Source organism: Photinus pyralis, unplaced genomic scaffold, assembly GCF_008802855.1.
Source record: "Photinus pyralis isolate 1611_PpyrPB1 unplaced genomic scaffold, Ppyr1.3 Ppyr1.4_LG1, whole genome shotgun sequence".
Lineage (NCBI taxonomy): Eukaryota > Metazoa > Arthropoda > Insecta > Coleoptera > Lampyridae > Photinus > Photinus pyralis.
In genome coordinates, this window is record NW_022170249.1 from 51,925,867 (window position 1) to 51,951,187 (window position 25,321).

General features: G+C 36.7%; 5 protein-coding genes across 8 annotated transcripts in view; 2 read left to right on the plus strand and 3 right to left on the minus strand.

The window, feature by feature from the left end:
* LOC116180038 (probable nuclear hormone receptor HR3) overlaps positions 1–25,321 on the minus strand; it is a 173,554-nt gene that overhangs the window by 135,683 nt on the left and 12,550 nt on the right. The gene's annotated exons all lie outside the window — the stretch shown is intronic.
* On the minus strand, positions 68–1,386 carry LOC116180118 (telomere length and silencing protein 1 homolog). Of its 2 annotated transcripts, none has more exons than XM_031499972.1 (4): positions 1,183–1,386; positions 1,005–1,119; positions 452–953; positions 68–395 (listed from the first exon to the last, which is right to left on the minus strand). In XM_031499972.1, exons 1-4 carry the CDS (start codon positions 1,314–1,316, stop codon positions 253–255), a joined length of 894 nt encoding a protein of 297 aa, XP_031355832.1. In that variant the 5' UTR covers positions 1,317–1,386; the 3' UTR covers positions 68–252. The 2 variants fall into 2 exon arrangements, with proteins under 2 accessions (XP_031355832.1, XP_031355823.1); XM_031499963.1 differs by having other exon boundaries at positions 452–956.
* LOC116180016 lies at positions 7,117–20,882 on the plus strand. Of its 3 annotated transcripts, none has more exons than XM_031499842.1 (12): positions 7,117–7,372; positions 7,455–7,590; positions 7,777–9,149; positions 14,094–14,232; positions 15,135–15,466; positions 15,521–16,069; positions 16,116–16,254; positions 16,299–16,462; positions 18,644–18,782; positions 19,078–19,422; positions 19,470–19,693; positions 19,738–20,882. In XM_031499842.1, the coding sequence occupies exons 1-12, from the start codon at positions 7,273–7,275 to the stop codon at positions 20,595–20,597; spliced, it is 4,500 nt and encodes a 1,499-aa protein (XP_031355702.1). In that variant the 5' UTR covers positions 7,117–7,272; the 3' UTR covers positions 20,598–20,882. The 3 variants fall into 3 exon arrangements, with proteins under 3 accessions (XP_031355702.1, XP_031355707.1, XP_031355715.1); XM_031499847.1 differs by having other exon boundaries at positions 15,135–15,460; XM_031499855.1 differs by lacking the exons at positions 7,117–7,372; positions 7,455–7,590; positions 7,777–9,149 and adding an exon at positions 13,731–14,039 and having other exon boundaries at positions 19,738–20,875.
* On the plus strand, positions 21,811–22,469 carry LOC116180129 (iron-sulfur cluster assembly 2 homolog, mitochondrial). Its single transcript, XM_031499984.1, has 2 exons — positions 21,811–22,131; positions 22,178–22,469. The coding sequence occupies exons 1-2, from the start codon at positions 21,875–21,877 to the stop codon at positions 22,353–22,355; spliced, it is 435 nt and encodes a 144-aa protein (XP_031355844.1). The 5' UTR covers positions 21,811–21,874; the 3' UTR covers positions 22,356–22,469.
* Positions 22,361–23,977, minus strand: LOC116180109 (protein phosphatase 1 regulatory subunit 21). The gene is made up of 4 exons (XM_031499950.1): positions 23,820–23,977; positions 23,470–23,769; positions 23,223–23,420; positions 22,361–22,838 (listed from the first exon to the last, which is right to left on the minus strand). The coding sequence occupies exons 1-4, from the start codon at positions 23,877–23,879 to the stop codon at positions 22,452–22,454; spliced, it is 945 nt and encodes a 314-aa protein (XP_031355810.1). The 5' UTR covers positions 23,880–23,977; the 3' UTR covers positions 22,361–22,451.

The following is a 25,321-nucleotide window of genomic DNA, read 5'->3' on the forward strand; positions in this document are numbered from 1 at the left end:
TAGATGTATAGTTCCTACAGCTTATTTTAGAATCTTTATGTACAGTTGAAAATCTATAAGACGTTGATATTAAGAAAATTTTATTAAACAATGTTCTAGTTTGTTAACATTGATCAATTCGTTCAGTATGTATTCCTATCGAAATCTTTTTTGACTAAGTTTGATGTGTATAAAATAGAAAAAAGAAATTGTATATTTTTGATTGTTTTATATAAAAAATGTCTTATTTACAATAAATACAATTAAGAAATCTTAGTACCGCCTAAACTGTTTTTTAAATTTTTCGTAATGGTAGTCATCCGTGGCCTTTTCTATTTTCTTAGGTTTGCCTTTATCTCCTCCTTTATTCTCTACTTTGTTCTTCTTTTTAGGCAAATCTGTAAAATCTACATTGACTGAAAGCAAAGAAGGTATGAATGGAAGCAACGTTCCGAACCACAGATCTACTCACAACGGCTATGATGTGCAAAATTGACTGCCATGTTTGTAGGGACAAATTGTGATGGTCCGTCATTGTTGCTATTTTGTTCAAATAGCAACTTCAGTTTAGCTTCTTCAGTCGCTTCAATGTTTTTAATTTTAGCTTCTATACCTAAATCGACTTCTGGAATTCCACTTAACATTTGATTTGATAACATTTCTTCGTTCTTCCGCGTGGAGGATTCACGTAAATGATTAGGGACTGCTTGTAAAGCGGCTTCTTCCGGGCTAAGATATTTGGGTTTCTTCTCAACTTCCTCTTCCACTACAACTTCTTCAGTTTTATTTCCTTTCCGTTTAGCCAACTGCTCTTCAATATACTTCATCATTTCTTCATCCTCATCTCTCTTGTTGGTCTCCACGGAAAATTGAGTACCGATTCCTGTATCGTATGCGTCGTCCACCTGCTTGAGTTTGCCAGTACGTAATGCCTGCATATTGACCATTCCCCCCATTTTCGATTTGAAAGAATCCTTCTGAAATATTTTCGTAAGTTAACGGACCAGGCAAATAACCTTACTGACTGAATTTCCGTCGTCATCACCACAAGATTTTACTCCCAAAACTAACCCACTTATACTAATGCCTTTCTGTCGTCGACGTAAGTTTTGTAGCTCCTTAGTTTCTTCAAGCTTTAAACTGTAAGAATCAATAAATACGAAAGCTATAGTACTACAGTTAGGAATAATGTTACTTAATTACATTAAATTATCTTCGGTTTCTGAATCTTCGCTTTCGTTTGATAACTTCCGCTTTCTCAATTGCTTACGTTTTTTAAACTTAAACTTCGCACCTCCGCTTTCATTTTCTGCTATGTTATTTTCGGGTTCGGACATTTTACTCGCTTAATACTCACTATAAGAAAGTATTAATTTTTAGGTTATAAAACCTGTAGTAGGTTAGATAAACGGTTAGAAGAACTACTTGGATAATTATTTGAACTACGAATGCGCGATATCAACTACTATATAGTAATATTCAAAAGTTTTCAGCGGGAAAGAATATTCTTGAGCCTGTAGAAATAATTGGAGGGAAGAACGGAGATAAAATTGGTACATTACTTAATTGAGATCATTTAACTAAAAATGGGAGTAATTCAATTACGCAAGTGCAATGCAGTTGCGTTTTGTATGTATACTGCAAAAGTCGCAGCGCTGAGGGCCCTTTCAGCAGACAGGTTCCTTATACACTGCCCTTTTTGAGCCCCAAAAAAAAATTGTCTCAGATCGACCCGGAAAAAAATTTTCCTATAGAATGTGGCCTGTAGAATCCATAATTTCAAACAGTTCCAAGATTGGGCTACTAGTTCAAAAGCCTTTTGAATTTTTTTTCGAAATTGGTTTCTAGTCAATAACTTGTGGTTGAGAAGTCTGATCGAAAAAGTACGAATTGATTTGGATTCTACAGCCCTTTGAATTTCCTTTTGAAATTGGTTTCTAGTCTATAACTTTTGATAGAGAAGTCTGATCGAAAAAGTACGAATTGATTTGGATTCTACGCACCCAAATTAATAAGAAAAAGTGTTCTCCCGAGAAGTTTTGGTGTAGTTGATTTTTGGTAAAAAAGGAAGGTTATACACTGCCTTTTTTTGAGCCCCGAAAAAAAAATTGTCTCAGATCGACCCGGAAAAAATTTTCTTATAGAATGTGGCCTGTAGAATCCATAATTTCAAACAGTTCCAAGATTGGGCTACTAGTTCAAAAGTTACAGCCCTTTGAATTTTCTTTCGAAATTGGTTCCTAGTCTATAACTTTTGATTGAACACTTCAATTAAAATTTTTGAACAACCTAACATCAACTCCAGAAACGCGTTAATAATTTATTAATAGTGCAAGAAACTAAATACAGCACATACTTATAAATTTCCAACGGACCATTATGATCTACAGGCCAGGTGGCAATCGCCCCCCCCCCCCGGGCCAGTCCGCCCCTGGGTTCCGATCGATTACACCTAGAAATTGCTCCCTCCGTTGTCACGTGGATGAAAGATTGGGTGACCAATCCCCGGTTCAGTGGCGACAAGCAACCGGGATAAAACAGTTCACGGCCTTTTTAACATGGCCCCTTGGCAAAACTGGGTCTTCTAAGCTTCTAAAACGGAATGAAAGCTAGATTAGGAAGATCACCGGTGCCCTTACGGGGCACTGGATGGTCAACCATCACCTGCAGGTCCTGTAGCGAGTCAGATGATACTATTGAGCATGTGGTCGGTTACTGTGACACTTTGATCGGAGACCTCCAACATTTTAGTGATGTAGAGACATCAACAGCATTAGAAAGTTGAGAAGCTTTTCGACTACGGCGTTTTTATCGGGAAAATTTAAATATGAATTTTTAGGGGCATTCGAAAGTGGGAAAAGTTAAGAAACTTGGAAACTGCACGTCACTGACAGACTAAGTGAAGAATATTGCGCAGAATTATAGCCTGCGCATTGGCGCGAATAGTGTAGGCAGTAGGTAAGCATAAGTACTGGTTGGAACCCATACGAAAAATTATTTTTAAGGGTTCCGGTACCGTTGACTTCAGTAATTTTTGATTCCGGCCCCGGTTCCAGTTTTTAAAGGTTTCAACTTCAGCTGTCGTTTCACTATTGCTTTCTTCAGTGAGGAACGGTTTCGGTTCCAAGTGAGGGACATTGTTTTAGCACCAGTTCCAACCCCTGCGCATAAGTAATCTAATACGGTGCAGTAAAACGAGTTTGTATTATAAGTGGATTCCTTCATTTTTACTTTTTTTTCTGTTAGAATTCTAAAATCCAGTTCAATAGACATCTCGAACAAAAAAGTAGGCAAACTGTATCTCTGGGATAGGTTTACTATTTTAAAGTATTCAAGTTTGGTTTCAATGTCATAGCATCTTATCTTACGATTTTGAAGTCTTTTTAGGATCCCTTTTGTCAGAAAGTATTTGTCTTCTGAATCTTCTTAAAATTTTCAAAACTATTTGAATCCATAGAATCTTCTCAAAGTCTTCATAGAATCTTCTGAGCATCATGTTATGTTAGATCTTCTTAAAACTGTTACACTTTTTTAGAGTCTTCAAAACCTCTAGAACTGCAGCATCCCAATTCTTGACGCAATTGTAATATGAGGCCGAAGTGTTTATCAAACAAAGTCAAATCTTTTCCTTAGAACCTTAAGATCATACTAAAATCTTTTTTAATGCAGTTTTCGGCGATATTTTGCGAACTAAATAATCTTATAATCATTTAAGATTTCCTAGAGAAACCCAAGATTTTGCTCCCATAACTCAGGTTGTTGCTCCAAAAACTATGATTGAGCCAATATGGATGTTCTTACTCAAAATTATCAACACTAGAATAAGGGATACTAAAATATCTACCATGAAATACCGTACGTGAGTTAAGTTAGATGTCTAAATTTTAGCGTTTTCTTGAAATTAAGACAATAAAAACTCGCGTGTATGTTAATGAGTGGCAAATACTCTTCATGTTAAAGACCTCAAACGGAGTTCATCACACAAAGATTTCTTAAAACTGATTTCAACTTCAGTGGTCAAAGGTGTGTTTAATGTTAGGGTATAAACTTACCAACTCAAAACACATACAAAAGCGAATATCTGCCCATTTCCGTTTCCTTTCAAGTTCAATGTTACGGGCAACTGCTTAAGGTTATTTTTTTACTTCGTCGATTTCGTAGATATCAATCTAGATTTAATTAGGTATGTGAATCGTATTACAGATTAAATTAGCATCTAGTTACAGGCTACATGTAATTGTTGCTGTCGCACAATACAAATACATGTCCAGGACCTCCGCTAGTCAAAAGTCGACAGCGTTTTAAAACTCAAAGTATAGCGCTCTTCAACCCCCAATCATGCGATGGGCCTCGGGAAAGGAGGAGGGGGTAGAAATGGATTTTATTTTTCATTACAGGTCTCAACAAAAGGAACTGTTCGCTACCAACTATCCCCCTTCTTTCTTACCTCTTATAATCATAATCGTAATCATAATCATAATCATAATCATAATCATAATCATAATCATAATCATAATCACAATCACAATCACAATCACAATCACAATCATAATCATAATCATAATCATAATCATAATCATAATCATAATCATAATCATAATCATAACCATAATCATAATCATAATCATAATCATAATCCTTATTTTCTCCCATTACTGTACAAAGTTATGTTATTTTTAAATTACAATGGGGGTTTACAGTGTAGTTGAATTCTGCAGTTCTAATTTAATAACCGTGTACCTGAAACCATAAAACATTTTTTTGGACAGTAAAAGTTTATTTAAAAATAGAGGCTGAATAGCAAAAAAATAATGAACATGTGCGGTTTTAAAGGTTTATTCAAAACGATATGATTGTGGCGGGCTCTGTGACGTAATAAGCCCGACCAATCAGCTCCTAGAACCATTCAGATGACATAACGACTTGGCAATATTGCAGGAGAATGGCATTTATAACTTGCGTCATCTGTCACAGGCACTTGTCACTTTCGTGCTAGATGCAGTTAAACATCCCTCTCAAAACGTCAAATGTGACAAACGTCAGACCCTCGCGTAAGGTTGCCAGCTCACTTCTACGTGATTGGTTGTAGGTTTGTGACGTATTTAGTCTGAAGCGTTTCAAATTCGGACTAAAAACACAGCTTTTCAATAATTTATTTTGGGTTTATTTTACTCGCAAATAAAAATTGAGGACACACGGGTCTTTTTATTTTTAATGTACTTTGTGGATCAGAAATAAAAAATAAAGGCGGGATGAGCCCATTTTTGGAGAAGGTACACTTATTCTAATTATAAGCGCCCCATTATCAAAAGAGGGCTTGATGGTTTTCTCCTTCATGGCACCCTAATGGAAGGTCTCAATGAAAGGAATTAATTTTTACCAACCTCCTCGTACCCCGTACAGTGATCGGTTATAATTCCTTATATCTCAAAAGCGGATTCTCGGAGGAGGGTACTCCCAAAGAAAGATTAGGATGTTTGGAAGAAATATATCCATTGATGATGAAGTCAAAACTTTAAAAACGAATATCTCGGAAACGGTATATCGGAAGAAAGTACTCATAAAGATAAAATGAATCGTCTGGACGAGACACATCTATTGCGGAGTCGAAGCGAATACCTTAAAAACGAAGTGTCGAACGAGCGTACTCATAAAGGGCAAGTGGAAAGTCAGAACGAGACACATCTACTGGCAATGTCAAAACTTAATTGTGAATATCTCGAAAATGTTTGAGGAAAGTACCTACCTACAACGGGAAAACACTATTTAGGAGAATTTCTCTAAGGACTACTTGCACTATATAGCGTAGAATTTGAATTTATGCCAAGCGGCCTTTAACGGTTCATGTATCCCCTCCCCCATTAATCCTCTAGTAAGAATGTAAACATCGATAATTATAGCACCTTATAACCGAACCATTTACTAAGCTATTTCGGTTTTAAAAAATGCACTTTATCTGCATATTTTGTGTACCTAACAGAACCATCATAGGTTTTACAGTTTCCTTTTTCTTAATAGTCACAACGCGTAGTAGTCAAATATTACAAGAATCACGACACGAATTTCATGGCGACGTCTTCTTGAGTTAGCCACGCTGTATATTGGTTGTTAAGGGCACTTAAGAGCATTCCCAAAATGTTTGCCCTCCGTATGTTTTTAATAGCCTTCACTACATTTAAAGTACGTAACGCGTCTTTAAGAAAGTTTTTTAAAATTTAATTTTTAGAGCTTGTAGGATCTCTAAGCGCACTGACAGGTATTTAAACGTCTTTAAAAGCGATTAAACGTCACCAACAGTCTCAAATGGCTTTAAAAACCCTCATGAGATCAAGTTGCCATGATACGATTAATATAATACAAATAACGGTTGTGTAGAAATTAATATTCAAAAAAGCGCTAAAGAAGCCAAGAAACGACGGGGAAATTATTAATCACTGTGGAAATGCGTATAATGATATTTCAGTGGCAATTGGAAGGCCTTACTATAATCTACTTTATCCACTTTATCTACTGAAACCCTCTATAAGTTTTAGTATGGTTTGTGCTTGTTAAAAAAATGGTTGTACACTTAGACCGGATATACATTACAGACGTAATATACAAACCCAAGAGTTTCTTTAGGTCATTAAGTATTCTTCTAAAAGAAAAGAGATTGTTGGAAGCATTTAACTATCTAATACTCAAAGTACCTACATTTCATTGACACTTCGGAAACGGTGCTTCTAATGTTCAGAAAATATTATAGCACAAACGAAAGGTTAATAGACTGATCTTTATGTCCGTTGCGGCCTGCGGGTTATGGGCTTTACATAATCAAAGTACTGTGCTTTTTCTATACCTTAAATTAAGAGGTTTAAAAGTAAATAAAGACGAAGAATCTAAATCTTCTTGTTAAAATCTCCAAGCCACACGACTTCTTAATGAGATCCTCGTAAAATTAACTTCGATGCCATTGCCAAATTACATAGGTTGTGCTTCTGTGGCTTCGGGCGATAATTATACCTACTAACGTACTTGTTATTCCTACTTTTTGTAACATAAAATATATAACAAAACTCGTCTGGAATTTCTGCACTCTCTTAACGCGTATATATCCCGATTGCCTTTGAGGTACGTTTTAGTCGATCGCGTCTCATCTTCAAGAGACGTTTCGCGAACGATTACCAGCAATTAAGAAAGTGAATAATTACAGACAGAATAAATTATTCCATTTAAATACCGTGAAGCGTTATTGTTATACGTTAAACGGAAATATTTACGTCGCACCTCTTTTCCTAAACTAATTATGTGATTATGAGGGAAGAAACGATGATTTTTGTGATAATTTTGTGCTTTCATTTTGGATTTGTTAACCCTTTAACGATCGACAATCAACTCAGTGTTGTACGAAACGGTAAGTTTGCAAATTTGAGATGACTTAACTGTTAATTTTTTTGCCAGTACTGGTTTGCATAACTAGAAATATATTTTTGTAGATTGCTATGAAAGATTAGCTTTTGGGCAAAAACTCAATCCGCATGAAGTCGACAAGGAATTTCAATTGTCCACGGTTCAAGAGTGCCAAATGGCATGCACGGAGGAGGGTGATAAATGCAGATCTTTGAGTTTTGGGTAGGTCCTTAAATCTAGTACTATACGCACTTTTCATAACCAGTGTTCCCTTTCATTTTGGAGATGGGGGTAGTTATAGTACCCAGAGATTTCAATTTCTGCACGTAGGCAGCTTCGTATGCATCAACGTTGTACAACTAAAGTACCAGTTCAGGTACATTTCAATTGAAATATTGCTTATTTCAGGGTCGGTGTAAAAGGAAACGCGACTTGTTCCTTGAGCAGACACTCAGTAAGGGAAACCCCGGATCTTAAACCCATTGGGACCATCAGCGACGTTGATTATGATTTGTATATTAAAAAACTGGGTTGCAAATTAGTATTAAATGAAAACCAACCCGCTGACTCGAAACCCCTAGAAAATGGTCACAGAACCAACACAAGTGTATCAGGGGGCTATCAGAATTCACGTGAGCCGTATTTCGCTAATAAACCGTATCAGGTGCAGTCATCAATGATTGGTGTTGCATCAGGTTCCAGTTATTCTGAAGAGCCGTTACGTTACGGCATAGGAAAACCTCACTATTTAGGATCTTTTAATCACTACCCACCCTTTCGCCCAACGTATCTCAATTATCCGTACGATCATCGCTACTCTCACCAGAGTTACCAGCCGCAGTCAAACGATCGTTTCGATTTTGATCCCAGCCCTTATCTCGGACCATCGTATAATCGATTTGAGACCAAACCGTTGCAGGGTTACCATGTTAATAATGTACATAAGCCTCACAAAGTTCCGTCAAGACCCTTGGTCGAAAATGAGCATGAATCATTTTCAAGACCACCAATTCATCGACCAGAAAGCAACTACGAATATAAACCTTTTCGCCCCGAAACCGTACCTAATCGACCCGAGCATTTCGGTCAACAACCGCTCCCAATCAATAATTATGGCTCGCGACCTCAACGACCCATAAAAATACCAGACCGACCGGATGATTACTTTTACAAACCAAATCCTCCTCGACCACATCCCCTTGACGAAGGCATAGGCCAGTATGGTACCCGTCCACAACGACCTCAACAATTACCAAACAGACCTGACGATTATAACTACAAACCCCCTCAAAGCGTATGGTTGGATCGTCCAACTATAGTAGGCTATGGGACGACTATAAGTCATCGACCAAATGAAATACCCGATCGCCCGGTATATATTCCAAAACCGAGCCGACCCGAACCTCCCAACGAATACGGTCCAACCCTTCCGCACCGCCCAATCAAAATCCCATACAAGCCAGACAACTACGACTACCTGCCCGATGCTATCAAACCAGGAAGCTACCGGCCTCACCTTATTGATAAATATGACACGATTAAGCCGTATCGACCAGGCCACTCGGACTATGACGCGCTCGCTCCAAATCGCCCCATTTGGGCGTTAGATTACGAACCCCAGCGCCCATTTAGACCGCATCGTCCTCAAGCGAACGGCTACCAAGTGGAAGAACCAAACGTGTACGAGGCGAAACCTAAATATCCCTTTGAGGACAACAAATCTGGCAATTCCACCCCGTACGGAGGGACAATAACGGCGATAATGACAGAAATAAAAGCAGGTAAGTTTCGTACTAATAACAAACGAAATTAGTGGTTCAAATGTATTTCGCACTTACATCATGGGTTTACGATAAAGATCTTTTCCAACTTTTAACAATGAATGCATTTGGTTGAAGGTTGCTGTAACCTACAACAATGTTCAGATAATTATTGTATATTACACGTTTACAAATCTTTTAATTTTATTCGGCTTTTAATCTGTTTAAATTCAACTAGATATAATTTTTTGTTGTAATTATGCGCGTTGCGTGCGCCTTGCAATAATCATATTCAAACTGGATGATTTCCTGTTATATAAATGGAATCGTCCTTTATGCAGGACATGAGTGAAACGGCCGTGTATTTTTAATTTAAATGTTTAGGGCGGTATTAAAAATGTGTAAAATTTTTCTATTTCAATGCTAGGCTACTAGAGAGCTACAACAATTATTTTACGATATAATCATTGAATATAATAATTATTCAATGGTATAATTATGAATGCTACGTTTTTAATGTTTGCAAAAATTGCTTTTAAAGTAAGTAACTTTAAATTGGAAGAATTTTTAAGATACAACAAAGATTCTTTAAAATCTTTCATTTCTTGATATTCAGTTCCATTCAGTTTTTCAGAGTTTTCAATTTTTCCAATTGTTTAGAATGGTCTGGTTTTTAAATTCTTTAAATGTTCTATGCTCTCCTAATTCATCAGTTATAGTCCCATTTTTCAGTTTTGAACTAAAGTTCTACAAGTTTCTTCAGTTTTTTGAGTCCTTCAGAACCACGAGTCTCTTAAAATTTTTTGCTTTTTGCAAATGCTTCATTCAGATTCTCACGTTTCTATGGATGTCTGAATTTTTCCGATTCTTGAGATTTTTATAATTCATCAAATCCGATCAGACTCTTGGGATACCTACTTCCAATTTCCAGGTATTTGACACAAATTCGTCAAATTCTTAACTTAACAGACGGACACCATCGACTCCCCTATAAAGCTTGCATCACTTTACCCTGCTGCCCAGATGTATTTTCGAGCCGTCAATTTTTTCGCGGCTAACTGAATGGGAGCAGAGCTGGGCAGTATTCGATTTGTAAATACTTTTTAGTATTCCAATCCTTTAAAGTATTCAAATACTTTGTAATTAAATACTTTTATGGAAGCAGTATTTGTATTTGTAACTGAAATACTTTCACAAATATTTAGTATTCGAATACTTCGCATAGTATTTGAATACTTAACCTTCCTTCTTTTACCAAAAATCGACTACTCCAAAATTTCTCGGGAAAACACTTTTCCTTATTAATTTTGGTGCGTAGAATCCAAAACAATTCGTACTTTTTCGATCAGACTTCTCAATCAAAAGTTATAGACTAGAAACCAATTTCGAAAGAAAATTCAAAGGACTGTAACTTTTGAACTAGTAGCCCAATCTTGGAACTGTTTGAAATTATGGATTCTACAGGCCACATTCTATGAGAAATTTTTTTTCCGGGTCGATCTGAGACCATTTTTTTTGCGGGCCTCAAAAAAAGGCAGTGTATAATCTTCCTTTTTTACCAAAAATCGACTACACCAAAATTTCGGGGGAAAACACTTTTTCTTATTAATTTTGGTGCGTAGAATCCAAAATAATTCGTACGTTTTCGATTAGAGCTCTCAATAAATAGTTATGGACAAAAAACAAATTTTGCAAAAAAATTCAAAGGGCTGTAACTTTTGATCTAGTAGCCCAATCTTCAAACTGTTTGAAATTATGGATTCTACGGGCCAAATTCTATAAGAAAATGTTTCCCGGTCGATCTCAGACAATTTCTTTATCCGGCCTAAAAAAAAGCCAGTACTTTTAAGTTATTCAAATATTTGGGAACAATTTAGAAATGTTTAGGGAAAGTTTCCATTGTCACAAAATCAAATATAAAAATCCGATACATCTGAATACCGAACTTGATAGTCTACGTAACTTAAAAACAATAGGGACTTTTCTTATATCCTTAAGACCATATGTACCAATTTTCAAAGCGATCGCACGTTTCTAAACAAGTTATCATGCACACGGACAAACGGATGGTCAAAAATGGATCTGTTCCAAAATCGCTAGGATTAATTTCAGAAAGGCGTACGATCGCTTTGAAAACTGGTACACGTATTCTTAAGGATATAACTGGTATAAGAAAGGTCCTGGTAGGTACCTCCTATATAATAATATAATAATAATAATACGCTTTTACTCCCCTTAAATTTGTATATAACAATAGAAATATAAAAAAAGCTAACCCCATACAAAGTATAACTTGATCTTTTAAGTAGTATTAAGCCTTTTATCTAGTATACTATTTTAAATTTTTAATGTATTTGAGTGACAAGTATTTCAATAATTTTTACTGTATTCGAATACTTTTCAAAGTGCCATGTTGGGGGAATCCTGGCCGGACATGGCTACGATTAGAGCCGCCTCCCCTTCCACCGTCCTAAGGTTCATCTCACGTGTGGGATGGCTTGAGTGATGTTGAGGGGTGGGGCGACCCTAGTCAGGGAGGTAGTACAAAGGGCCCGAATTTGAGGCCTAAGTACGCGTGGACACTGTTCACCCTCCTATCGTAATCCAGAATCCAGAAACTTTTCAAAGTATTCGAATACTTTTTATAGTATTTTTTTTATTTTTTAAAGTATTTGGATACTTTTCAATGTATCTGTATCTAGTATTCGCTTATGCTGGACGTAAAAGTATTTAGTATTCAAATACCTTTGATTTGTGTAAAGTATTTACTATTTAGTATTCAAATACTTTTTGAAAGTATTCTGCCCAGCTCTGAATGGGAGCGAATACAGCAGAATTATTTGGAAGGTGAGAAATAAACCACACTTAGGTACGGGGGGTTATTTAAAATTAGTTATTTAAATTCTGCGCACTTTAGGGCAGAGTAGCATGATCAGTTTTAATTACTCCAAGATTACATAAGGCAAATCTTCAAGCACGTTTAATTCAATATACGGCAAAGACATTAATTACATACCATTTGCATATGACCTACTATTTTGCATTAACAATTAAACACCATAGGTGTATAAAGCTAGGTATTATATGGCTAATTTCCTGTTCCACCGTGAGTCCATCACTTCAAACAGGATATGAACAACAGAATTAAGATATGAGAATAAATTCGATGTGAGTAATTTGGATAACCTTGCTGGCTGAATCTTCGCGGCGAAGGCCGTCGTTTGAGAGATAATTTTTCTCAGGACTACCGCGTTTTTTATATGGACACTTTACATATGTATATTGTTTCACGCTTGTTTGCGGCACTAAAGATTTCCGTGGATATCAGAATAGCACTAATTTAATAGAAACAATAGACTACAGTAATTGGTCACCTTCATTAAGGATACTATAACTAAACTAATATGAATAACTAACGAGGATAGTCTTAATTTTCAGATTTTGATTGTTGAATTTTTCAATTTTTTAAGGAATCAAGGATTGCGTAGATCTTAATCGATATGTACGTCCGTCTGTACATTGTATCGTGTAGATTTTGAAATTACAACCATTGAATAAAAAATAGTGTTTTTATTCAATGTGTTTCCTAGCTCATACCTGGTAAAAATATCAAAAAACCTTTTGTGCAAATGTCAACTATAAATGTTGCGCATCTACAGAAATTATTTTTGAATATATAGGGTGTCAATACACAGTGGATTTTTTAAATGGAACACCCTGTATATTTTTAGCTGATTCGATGTTATTTTGTAACCTCTGCATTCTATTCACTATTTGGTTTTTTGTGTTTCTAGCATTCTTTTATTTTTTATTATCATGGTCTATACCAATTTATAAACATGTAATTGAAATTGATTAATGTGTAACTATTTTTATGAAACATATTGAATAACCTAAAAACTACTGGGTTTTAGGCGTAGGGCACCCCTTATAAAAATCGAAGAGCACACTATTTATCGAATAGAGGAAATAAAATAGTCGTAGTTCTTCTCCCCCTGAAAAATGTCTACTCTTATAATGTATTTCGTAATATCTGCTGGACACAACGCAAGTTGTATTTTCTCACCACCTCACAAGAACTGGAGGCTGTTGAAAAAGAACCATCAGAACCATATATTGTAAAGTGTTTTAGAGTAGAATAGTGTTTTCTTGCGGAGAAAGCACCCCTAAAAGCATTTAGAATACAAGAAATCAAAACTACCCCACAACTTTCTTCCCAAGGGCCTTATGCTTGCAAGACGCTTTTTTGGAGTAACTCAAAATGTGATGAATTGCACGTGCAGCATCGTAAATTTTCGATTAATGACAAACATTTTTGTAGTCGGTAAACAAATTAGGTTCATAGAATTAAATGGACCATTAAATGGCCATCGAATACTGTAATTGCCAAGTCCGGAAGTAAAGGTAACAAAATCCAAGTTCCAATTCCCACAATCGTACGCAGTTAATAGTTTTTGGTCAGCATTGTTAACACACAAAAAATGTGTATCTCCCACCCGAGATGGATTCGATACTAACAGCAAAACGTATCTATATCCTTGGCAGGAATGCATATAATGTGTGAATAACAATAGTAACGATTCAGTTAGTGTTAGAATGCGTTTTTGTATATGACCGATTCCTATTACATCGAAAATAATCACTGCCTTAGTATTACGAAATTACGCGCTTTTTGTATGCTAATTCGCCTCTTGAGAAAATTAAAACTTGTTGAAACATGGTCAAATTTAATTACATTTCTACAGACAATTGCGAGTTTTTCGCTACGAAATTTTAATCCAGTGCTTGTTTTCTTCATATCGCGATACACAATGAAGAACTTAATTTTATGTGCGAGTGCGATATTACTCTCTACTTTATGTAACAATTTAACGAGTGCCAGTTCTGTTATCATAGTCGAGGATGCCAAAGGTACCCTCTTCTTGGAGGCACCCGGGAACCTTTTGACTAATCGAAATCTGTTAGCCTGTTTCAGACGTGTCCTGGCCGGAAAACGGGCACTCAGAGCGCTGATAAGAAAGGCGGTACCTTGCGAGCGACTCGAAGATTGTCAAAGGGAATGCTCCGATGAAAGACGCTTCGTATGCGAGGGATTTAACTACAGGTACGAAAAAAGTGCATTTTTTTCATTTGCCTTGAATTTGTGAGCAAGTAGAATAACGAGCAGCCTTCAGCGTTATGCGTTATGACAGGAATTAGGTGATTTTCCGCTTCGGAATTATGTAAATTGTCTAATGAAAGATTGCAAGGAAAATAGCAATTTTAAAGAATATCTATCTCTCTTGATCGATAAACTATAACGCATTGTTTGTTTGAAAGAGAAAGTTTTCTTTGAGGATAGCATATACAGAACAATTACATAAGCTATAACACAAGGAGCTTGCACTCAAAATTGAGTGATTTTCAGTAGTTACAGAAAATTATATCGATATTTCTTCATTTTTGTACATACAGGGTGGGCCATTAGTGTGTGGGTAGAAGATTGTGGGTTTATTAACGCACATATTTAAAATTCATTATCGGCGAATATTGAAGGACTTTTAAGGCTACAACCTAAAAATATTTTCAATGGTCAATTTTAGTGTGACTTCCAACCACACACTAACGGCCCACCCTGTATAAGCTTTTTTTTCATTTTTGGTTTTGATTTGAGTCTCGTCCAGTATTCTCACAGTATCCAGCAAATTAACATGAAGTAAAATTTACACGCGTTTCTCTAACCCAGTTTTCTCTTTGCAATAAGAAAATGTCACAATTGAACAGCAGGGGTACCTACTGCGAATAAAAATCACCCTTTATAACAAATCTTCAATTCTCTTGAACTGTAGTACGAATGATCCAAAATGGATCCACCACAACTTAATATCGAATGCTATTCGATTTGCTTTTTTTTTCTCCCAAACACAAAATTAAATATAGACGTCTCAAAACAAGAGGAACTCTTCCTCGAATTACTGGCAGGACTTCTATACTCGTATAACGAGTTTTATTTTGTAAACATTTCAGGTTGGACCCCACAGGGAGAAGCCAAGGAGATTGCGAACTGCTGGACGTGCCCTTATCGCGATTGGATATCCGTGAAGATATAGTTAGTGATTCCGAATACGACTACTACGAAAGAGATCGAAACAGTGAAGGCCCGGACTGCAAGGGAACAAGATATTATGGCACCTACTCCGATAGAAGAGAGGACATCAACTACTATCCCTACGATAGACGCAGAGATTACGACAGTGATTACTTTGACAACGACGATCGGTACTACTACAAATACAGACGGCCCTATCCCGACAGCGATAATGATTTTTTCTATTACGATGATCGTCGTGGAGGTAAGAGTGAGTGCTTTGGTGTTATTGAAGCACAAGTTTCTAATTGTCCACCATTGGCAGGCTATAAGTACGAGCGAGACGACTACGACTATGATAAAACGGACAACTCGCGCCCAGATTATAAATCCTACGAGCCTTATTTACCCTCCTGGTACCGCGATCGCAATATCTACGACAGAGACAAATGGTACAAGTACTACGAGGATAGGTTAAAGGACAAAGAGTATTGGGGGTTTAAGGACCAAGACGAGACGTGGGGTGGCTACGGAGGTTCTTACGGCAACTTTGGAAAACCCTATCCTACCGACATTCCCAAATACTACCCCTATTCTAAACCAAACGGAACAAAGTACTATTTTTTTCCGGACGTAGAAAAGGACTCGAATGACTGGGGTCGCTATGGCGGATCGTACGGGTATGGGGGATATCGAGATGCGCAGTCCAATAATAAAGACAGTTACGATTATTGGGGATTGAGCAAATTGGACAATGGCCTACTACCCCCTTACCAATCAAAACCGGAATACACCGGAAGTTATTTGCCACCGTACGATAAAGGCCCAGACTTTTTAGGCATTCAACATGGATATGACGACTACATTAAAGATCGTAAGTGATTCCGTACAAGGTGCTCTTTACCACGCTCATCTTTCAGAATGCTCTTTGAGAATGGCGACCGGCTTCCGCTTGAACAAAGGCACCATTAGGAAGATTATATCGGTTCCCCATATTTATGAATGTGAGGTACTCTGTCATAAAGAATCAGATTTTCCTTGTTCCTCTTACACATTCAGGTAAGTTACTAATTTGATCGATGATTCTACCATGTGTGTTTTAGGTATACACTGATCAACAATGCTCCAAAAGAGAATTGCCATTTAAGCGACCGAGATTACAAAGACCTTGATTATTATACAGATTTAGAGCCGGACAGAGATTGTGACGTTTACACAATAAATAACCGAAATAGTTGCGTGCGGCCTATTACCAAGGAAAGTAGTGGTGAGTAGGAGTGGGCGATTATGGATTCGATCAATACAGGGTGTCCCAGGACGAACACCGGCTATCTATATCTCAGAATATTTTGAAAATTACGCACTTTACCTAACTTTTAAACGAAACACCCTATACACGGTGTCCATTTTTCGAGTGCCACTATGGGGATCTCACTTATCTTAAGAGATAGAAAGATGGTTAAATGGGGGCAAAGTTACAAATTTCCGTGCTGAATAAGAATCTGAAAAGAAATTTGAAATATCTTCAATACTTTTAAAAATATCACAAAAAAACGAAAATTTCTGATTTTCGTTTTTAATTTTTTTATGATAAACTACTCGTAGTAGACATTTCTAATTAGCACATTATTCGGACACCTTTCAATGGAGATTTCAAATATCGCATCCTGTTTTTAATTACGTTCAAGATGACGGAGAAACACGTGGCAACTTTAGTTTTTCTTATGGGCGCCATATTGAATTTTGACATTTTGGGATTACGTCTTTTTTTCTCTTTACAACGATATATCACACATAGTGGTTCAGTATCACATTTTTCCTAAAAATACAATTTTTCATTTTTTGAGAAGAGTGCTTTGGAAAAACAAAACGTTCTTTTGTTGTCAACAAAAGTTTGACAGTTTGATCCATCTGTCTGGTTGCAGCGTTGTCAGAGAAGTAGAAATTCGATTTTCATCTCAACCGCTTGCAAAATTGCCTGCTCATATTAATTGGGTCTATCATCATATTGCTGTCTACATCTTTTAAAAGAACCATATTCGCCCAAGTTTTTATGCAGCAAAGAAAAATACCTCAAACTAGATTGTTGCCGCTCTGGATAACGCTGGAAGTATGTTGCAGCAGCCATGTGGGCATTTCGATGAGAAGTGTAGTAAATTTGGATCATATCTCTTTGATCTGCACTTGAAAAAGGCATTTTCGCATTACAACTAGCATAAACCTAAATGACACTACATGAAATAAGTCAACCTTTTGTTCACAACAAAAGAACGTTTTGTTTTTCCAAAGCACTCTTCTCAAAAAATTAAAAATTGTATTTTTAGGAAAAATGTGATACTGAACCACCATGTGTGATATATCGTTGTAAAGAGAAAAAAAGACGTAATCTCAAAATGTGAAAATTCAAAATGGCGCCCATAAGAAAAACTGAAGTTGCCACGTGTTTCTCCGTCATCTGGAGAGTTATTAAAAACAGGATGCCATATTTGAAATCTCCATTAAAAAGTATTCGAATAATGTGCTAATTAGAAATGTCTACTACGATTAGTTTATCATAAAAAAAATAAAAACGAAAATCAGAAATTTTTGTTTTTTTGAGATATCTTCAAATCTATTGAAGATATTTGAAATGTCTTTTCAAATTCTTATTCAGCAAGAAAGTTGGCAACTTTGCCCCCATTTAACCAACGTTCTATCTCTTAAGATAAGTGAGATCCCCATAGTGGCGCTCGAAAAATGGACACCGTGTATATTATTTTATTTTAAGATTCTACGTAAAATTTCACACACATTTCATGTACAATTACCTACACCTAAATTCAGCTGTTGTTGAAATATTTTAATTTTTATGTTAAAATGGACTTTTTGCAGCCCACATTTTTTCCTTCTATGTCTAAGAATACGTGTACAAAATTTGGTTCCAATCGGTTCGGCCATTTAGTCGGAAATAATAGTACAGACCGACAGACCGATAGACATCATCAAGATATTGTTGAATTCGGATTCCTAGTGCTTCACAACTTGTATTTTTGCCAAAAATGAGGAGGGGGTCATTTTTGGCCCCAATGCAATACCTCCCCTTAACTAACGTGCGGGTGGTAAAAATGAGAGTTATCTAAAGCAATCACTGAATCTATTATTTTTATTACAAAATCGAAACCCGACTGTCGATTATTACCACCCGCACGTTAGTAGGGAGGTATTACATTGGGGTAAAAAATAACCCCCCACTTTTTTTATGGAAATACACGTTTTGAAGCACCAGGCATCCGAATCCAACAAAATCTGGATGAAGTCTATCAGTCTGTTCGTCTGTACTCATTTCCGGCCAAACGGCTGAACCGATTGGAATCAAATTTGGTAGATATATCCTTAGACATAAAAGAGCAGAATACATGTGCTAGCCACAGCAAATTTTGATTTTTTATGCAGCGTCCACATATTTCAGATTGTTTTTGGCGAGTGAGGAGCGGACAACGTTTAGACCAGCGAGTGGTTAGAGACACCCTTACAGTTAAATCCATCGTCGAGTGTCAGTTGGAGTGCATCAGATCTCATCATTTTACCTGTCGTGCATTCAGTTACAGGTGGGTTTAAATTATCTTGCAAAAACGTATGGATGTACAGTGGATGTTCAGATTATTTATCCGCATCAACATCCACTGCACGTGCCTATTATGCAATTACCTAATTAACTTCTATCCTTGCCATGTGCTCGAGGAAGTTAGCTCGTTGTGAATATACTTTAACTATTTTTTTTAAATATGCGTGTTGCATACTGTGCTTAAACATGCACATACGAGTACATTGAACATCCATTTTACGTTCTGGTTTTAAAAACGTAAATAGAGCATATTATCTGTTATTATTTTAACAAATTAGGTATGGATCTCCCTCGATCGGTGGTGCTATCGATAACTGCCAGTTAACGGATTGGCCCGTTTATGATCTCAACCCCCGTGTTCATTTCATACCCGAAATTGGTTACGAAATATACGAACGGCGCAGCTATGGTCACGGTTGTGAACCTCATTTTGAAATCGGTCACAAACCGATTGCTGAAGATAAAATGGATCAGTTGTGCTACGTCGGGTACGGCACTCAAGCGAAACTACTCCCTCAAGCTACTAAGAAATCAACGTGGACTGCAACGGAAGCGGAGTGCAAGGCCGAATGTACCCGTGCTAGGGAGAAAGGGGACTTTCAGTGTATGTCATTTAGCTACAGGTGCGTATCTACCGACATTAATTTTACGTTAATGCATTTTTCCTTAGACTCCTGGTGCCAAAAGGAAGCGCCAATTGCGATCTATCGGACATATTGCAAAGAGATTTACTGTCGAACGTAGATTACGTTCCAGATCCAAATTCGTGGCTATTCGCCTGGGATCTGCACAATCCCCAATGTGTGTCTGTGATAATAGTAGGCAACACAATTTTCGGGGGAGAACACATTTTTCAAACTGACAAAGAAGGTGGAGGAATTGGACCGTGGAATCGTACGTACACACTAAAACGAAAGTTATCTAACACCTTGTTACAGCTACAGGACGTCCCGAAGATACATGGAAAGTCTACAGTGTAAGCGGTTATCCGTGTAAACGAGGCAATTACTGTCAAGAAAATAAGGTCGCCGGATTTTGGTACTGCGAAATAGACGGGCCTGAGCAGCACTCGTGGGATTACTGCTGTAAACCAGATCACCAGTGCGGATACAGCGAGGGTTTTCCATACCAATGGTGCTACGTGGGTCCAAAAAGAACCCAGTGGAGGAAATGCAACGAGCGCTATTATCCCTACGGTTTAACGGACCGATATGACTATCCCCAAGCGCCCTCTTACCTACCAGAAACAGTATCGAATCATTTACCTCCACTTAATCGCCCCAGTTTTAGACCAGATCGTCCTCCGGTCGAGGACCACTACCTGGATCCTCCCAAACCTGGTGGATTTGGACAGACGCGCCATTGGCCCATATCCTACTTACACAAGGAATTGCCGCAGAATGATTCTCTACCGGATATTGATCCGACGTTTGATTTTCAAAAACTGCCCAAAGCAAGAAACGTAGATAAGAACGAAGCGATCGGAAATGTAATTAAGACCATTCAATCGAACGAGCTTAAGAACGCCGAATACACGGTTTTAACTGCCACCAACAATGCGAGCGATAATCTACCATTCAAAATTCCATTACCGTTGAATCAGTCTCAGGAAAGCGTTGAGTTTGGCAAGTTCGAACCGGTCGATCTGTTGTTACAACCCAACGGTACCACGACAACTGGTTCAAATCAACGAAGAGAACGCAGTGGGCGAACGTTCAGTAAGGGAGTTGTTACTAAAACGAGTAGACCAGTATCTAACGCATCCTTAAGTAAAAGTCGCGAAATGGTTTCTACATAACTGTAGATGAAAGAAACTAATATGGATGGAAGATTGAAAGTTTCGAATTTGATTTTCTACCCATACTGTTTGGGAATGTTTAGGTTACACATCTTTTGAGCTGTTAATTTATCAATTGCTTTACTGTGATCAAATAGCTACCGTATTTTCAACACCTAAGTAGTTTATGTAAGTTAGTAGTATTACTTTGTTCATAATTAAGTGCCTAAATATGTGGTAGTAACGTAATTACTTTATAGTAATTTTTTTAGTACAGTTTAACAGACTATGACGCTGTCCTTTATTTGGTGATTCTGAAATATTATGTCAGTTTTGATCAAATTCTGAGAAATTGTTTGGTTCACACAGTGTCTTTCTAAGTAGACTGAAACAAACGGAAGGAGTGTTGAAGCCTTCCTCCTTCGGGCTGTTCTGAGTTCTACGTTCTCCATCAAAACGAAAATGAGCTATAGAGCTAATTGATTTTAAGCAGCTGGTTCTAAAAACTTCTAAAAAGAAAATGGAAAATTCTGAACAGTATCCACATGTTTTGAGAATGATTTCAAATTCCTAAAAAAGTACCAGGAAACACTGGGAAGGCACCAGAGCCCCCTGCGCACAGTCGAAGGTTTTGAAACCTAAAATAAATTCTTTCCAAAAATGTTGCACGACTTTTTAGAATCTTATAGCGTTTTCCGAAACGGTTTAGGCCGTTTCCAGATATTTTAAATCATTTTTACAACGTAATAGTCCAAATCTTTCTAAAAAGCCTAATGAGTCTCTGGAGAGGTTCGCGAGTATTACAAGCTCTGAAAGATTTAGAGCACCTTTGCTACAGCATTTGATGACCGTAGTGCCTTACCAAGTTTTCTAGCGAATTTCCTGCATTAGAGAAAAGGCTTTCTCGGTGTCGAGCTAGCAGTTGAATTTTGCAAACATTCTAACAAAGGGTGAAATGTACAGGACGTGACTCATCTTTGATGCAATAAAATCCTTCTGTTAAAAGCAAAATGGAAAATTACATGGACTTGTAGGGGAAATTCAATATTACCACAAAATATATATAAAATATTCTTTACACTATGCAAAAAGTAAAAGAAGATGCAATCCCCAATCCCATCTAAAGTGCCAAAGTGGTGATTAGCACTTATGTTCAGGAATAAGTTTTCGTTACCAACGCCGGTACTGTCACAAATTAAGTGGGATTGCTACCTTAGACCGGTCCTGCGTAAAGTTTACTAAAAATAAAAATGAGGTTATGTTATAAGAAATAGTCAAAATTATTTGCAAAAATAAGTATGGCATTGCTGAATATTTGCAGGACATCTTTTAAAAGTTTACCAAAACCGTTCTTTCTCAACAATTACTCTCAAACAGGGCCACAACCTTTAAAAAACGTAAAGGCCGAGCTTATAATCAGCGACAAATGTATAGCACGTTTGAACGATGTTGCGAAAGATACAAACGAATTTTTACGAGTAAGTGTTGAAGGTGGAGGCTGCTCGGGTTTTCAATACAAATTTGAATTGGATTCACATCTCACCGACGATGACAGGTATCTTCCCATCGTTTGCGACACTTATAGAATGAATCCGTTTTAGAGTATTCTCACGTGATGGAGCTAAAGTTGTAATTGATAAAACCTCCTTGGAATATGTTAAAGGAGCAACGGTCGATTATACGGAAGAATTAATTAGGTCCTCATTTAAAATTGTTAGTAACCCACTAGCTGAACAAGGTTGCTCGTGCGGTGCTTCATTTGCAATTCGCTTAGATTAATAGAATTGAAGTAAAGGTATTTTATTTGTAAAATAACTAGAAATATTTCCATAGATAATATAAAATTATATTGGTATGTGGAGAATAAAATAATGTTTATTTTTTTGTGCTTAACTTATGCTTTAAAACTTGAATTTCATCACATTGCCTGGCGATTTTTTCATTTTGAGACGCTAAATGCTCCGTCATCGCGTCTAATTGACTTTTATAATTATCACTCGTTACGTGGAGTTCCTCTATACTTTGTAATATTGAACTTTCTAATCGATCTTTTTCTAATGTTAAATGTTCAAGTCTCGCACACAAGGCGGCGTTTTCTGCCCATAAACTACTCGTTTCTGATTGCGCCGCCTGCTTTGCCTCTAAGAGTTCACTAATTTGAGACTCGTAGTATTCACTAAGCCTTTCGTTCGATTCTGGTTTCGCACGCAACATTTCACATTCACTACGCCATCGCTCTGCCTCTTGCTGCCACATGTTACACTAAAATATTATTTCAAATATCACATTTCAATACTACATACAAAGGTGTAGAAAGGCAACATGTGATTTTGAAGTGTTTTTTAAAGTATACTTTTCTAATCTTACGACAAATGAAGAGGCCATGCTCTTTCCAGAGCTCCCTAGACTCATTGAGCTCTGAACTGAGCATAGCAGTACCTCAAAAGATGCAAATAGCTCACGAAGACAAAAATGCAAATTCCCTCAATTGGTCTATACCATAAAACCTGTCCTTTCGTGCGTTTCATGAAGGTAAGACAGCGACAAACAAGTACAATATTCTCAATGACAGGTTTACACTACGAATTCGCAAAATCTACATGTGGCCCTGCTACACCGTTGTAAGATAAGGCGCCTTCAACTCACTACGTCTACTTTGTCTGCAACACTGTTTTCTTCAACAGGCGGTTTTACATCATTAGTAAATTTCTTTTTAAAATTTTCCAAATTTTCCTTGTGCTTCTCCTCATTAAAGCAAATCTCCTTTTGTAAATCGCATATTTTCAACTCCAACATTTCGATCTTTTCTCTATAGTTCGATATTTCCAAGTCCTTATCGACCATCTGCAAGAGACTGATAACGGCGCAAGTTTGTATGTTATCAACTACTAACCGAGCTTACTAATTCCGCGTTTTCCAAAATCTTTTTATGCAACTCCTCATCGAGAACCCCAAAATCGAATGATTGCGAAGACTTATTTGCCGATTTTTTATTGTGATGGTTCAACTGTAAATCCTGCTGTAAAACGGAGATTCGTTTGGTAAGCTGTTCGTTACGAAATGTGAGACTGTCCATTTCTTGGTCATGCTTACGAATCTTCTGTTCTAAATCCTTAATTAACTCTTTTAGTTCCACGCTTTTCGCTTGCTCGTCTATGACGGCTTTCTTTAGTACAGTAGCCTGCGACCTTACCTTGAAAAACATAATCGGTGGGAATCTAATTGGATGTTATGAAAACTTACTTTTGCATATTCTAGCGTGATAATGTTGTACTTTCTTTCCAGTTCCGCTTGCCTGTCCATTATTTATTTATTACAGAATTGTTGATAAAACAAAGTTTTAAGTTTTACTTGTTGAGGTTATACATTTTGAACAAATTTGACAGGTTATCGATTTTAAATTCTCAGCAAGAATGGTAGCGCCATCTTACTGTATACACGCTAACCATTTATATAGTTTACGTTTGTTCTCACAAAGAAAACATATCGGCGACAGATGACGACACCTTACGTTATACAATTTAAAGATATACAGGGTGTTCTATTAAAAAGCGAAGTGGTCAGCTAAAGTGCACAAAAATTACATGACTTATTGAAAAGGATAGGAAATAATTGATTCGTGAATGATGAAAATCAGAATTCACTGCTGAAAGCCGCATAAAATACTTCAGTTGTTCCAAGGAGGTGTTACGAAATTTGCGCCCACGAACAATGGGGGTTTAATTCTGACACAAAACATAATAGAAAACCTTTTTTGCGAACAACTAAATACTTTTCTAGATACGAGGTTGCAAAAAAGTGAGAAAGAAATGAAGAATTATTTTATATATAAAATAATAATAAAAATAAAACGTAATTGTGGTACGAACTAAATCTACGTTGATGATTCCTTATTCTTATTTGAAGTGGATCCCTATTAGCCCACATTATGTTAATTATGATAATTGAAAACCGAAAGAATAGATACATAAAATAACACCAGAAATGATAAATAATACTATTCAACATATCCAAACACGTCCAGGTCCCAGGAGCATGTTTAGTAGAAATGGTGGATATTTTGAACAGCTAATATAGTTTAAATTTATTCATGCAACAATTTCGTTTTATTATTAGATATTAATCAAAATATAAACAAATTCTTCATTTTTTTCTTATTTTTTTTGGAACTTCGTATCCTGAAAAGTATTTGGTTGATCGCAAAAGTGTCGAAAGGTTTTTTTATTCAGTTTCGTTTCAGAATTAAGCCCCCATTGTCCGTAGGCGTAAATATCGTAACACCCTGTATACCTACATATTAAATACATTTTTGCATATACAAGCACGTAACTACGAAGAATTTTAGATGTATTTTGTCTCCATATACTTTTATTTATATAAGCTTTTTTTTTGTATGAAAAAGGAATTAATTATTGAATTTACGTGGATTTTTTTTCTGATCTAGAGCATAGATATCTCGGAAATTAGAAGAGAGGAGAGGCGATCAAATAAGAGATGCAATGCCGAAATGTATACACTGTGTCCAAAATAAGTATGTCTATTATGGGGTCTCGGAAAGCGTAGGAGATATCAGTGTCAATTAGAGAAAAACTGCGCAATTAAACAGTTATTATCGTGATGTAAACAAAACTAGAAAATTCCGATTACTTCCGGAAATATGCCGATTTAGTTTTCATTTTTTTCTGATATTATTTGATCAAAACAAAAAATAAAAACCACTTTTCATTGCCCCTTTTTGAGCTCTA

Excerpts from the sequence above, each read along its gene's own strand:
- LOC116180118 (XM_031499963.1), bottom strand. The coding sequence starts at position 1,316 with ATGTCCGAACCCGAAAATAACATAGCAGAAAATGAAAGCGGAGGTGCG. Across the intron at positions 957-1,004 it reads GTGATGACGACGGAAATTCA|AAGGATTCTTTCAAATCGAA; the intron begins GTCAGTAAGGTT and ends AAAATATTTCAG. Across the intron at positions 396-451 it reads TTTTGCACATCATAGCCGTT|TCAATGTAGATTTTACAGAT; the intron begins GTGAGTAGATCT and ends CTTTGCTTTCAG.
- LOC116180016 (XM_031499842.1), top strand. The coding sequence starts at position 7,273 with ATGAGGGAAGAAACGATGATTTTTGTGATAATTTTGTGCTTTCATTTT. Across the intron at positions 14,233-15,134 it reads TGCGAGGGATTTAACTACAG|GTTGGACCCCACAGGGAGAA; the intron begins GTACGAAAAAAG and ends TAAACATTTCAG. Across the intron at positions 18,783-19,077 it reads TGTCGTGCATTCAGTTACAG|GTATGGATCTCCCTCGATCG; the intron begins GTGGGTTTAAAT and ends TTAACAAATTAG.
- LOC116180129 (XM_031499984.1), top strand. The coding sequence starts at position 21,875 with ATGGCATTGCTGAATATTTGCAGGACATCTTTTAAAAGTTTACCAAAA. Across the intron at positions 22,132-22,177 it reads CATCTCACCGACGATGACAG|AGTATTCTCACGTGATGGAG; the intron begins GTATCTTCCCAT and ends AATCCGTTTTAG.
- LOC116180109 (XM_031499950.1), bottom strand. The coding sequence starts at position 23,879 with ATGGACAGGCAAGCGGAACTGGAAAGAAAGTACAACATTATCACGCTA. Across the intron at positions 23,421-23,469 it reads ACGCGGAATTAGTAAGCTCG|ATGGTCGATAAGGACTTGGA; the intron begins GTTAGTAGTTGA and ends AGTCTCTTGCAG. Across the intron at positions 22,839-23,222 it reads TTGCAGACAAAGTAGACGTA|TGTAACATGTGGCAGCAAGA; the intron begins GTGAGTTGAAGG and ends ATAATATTTTAG.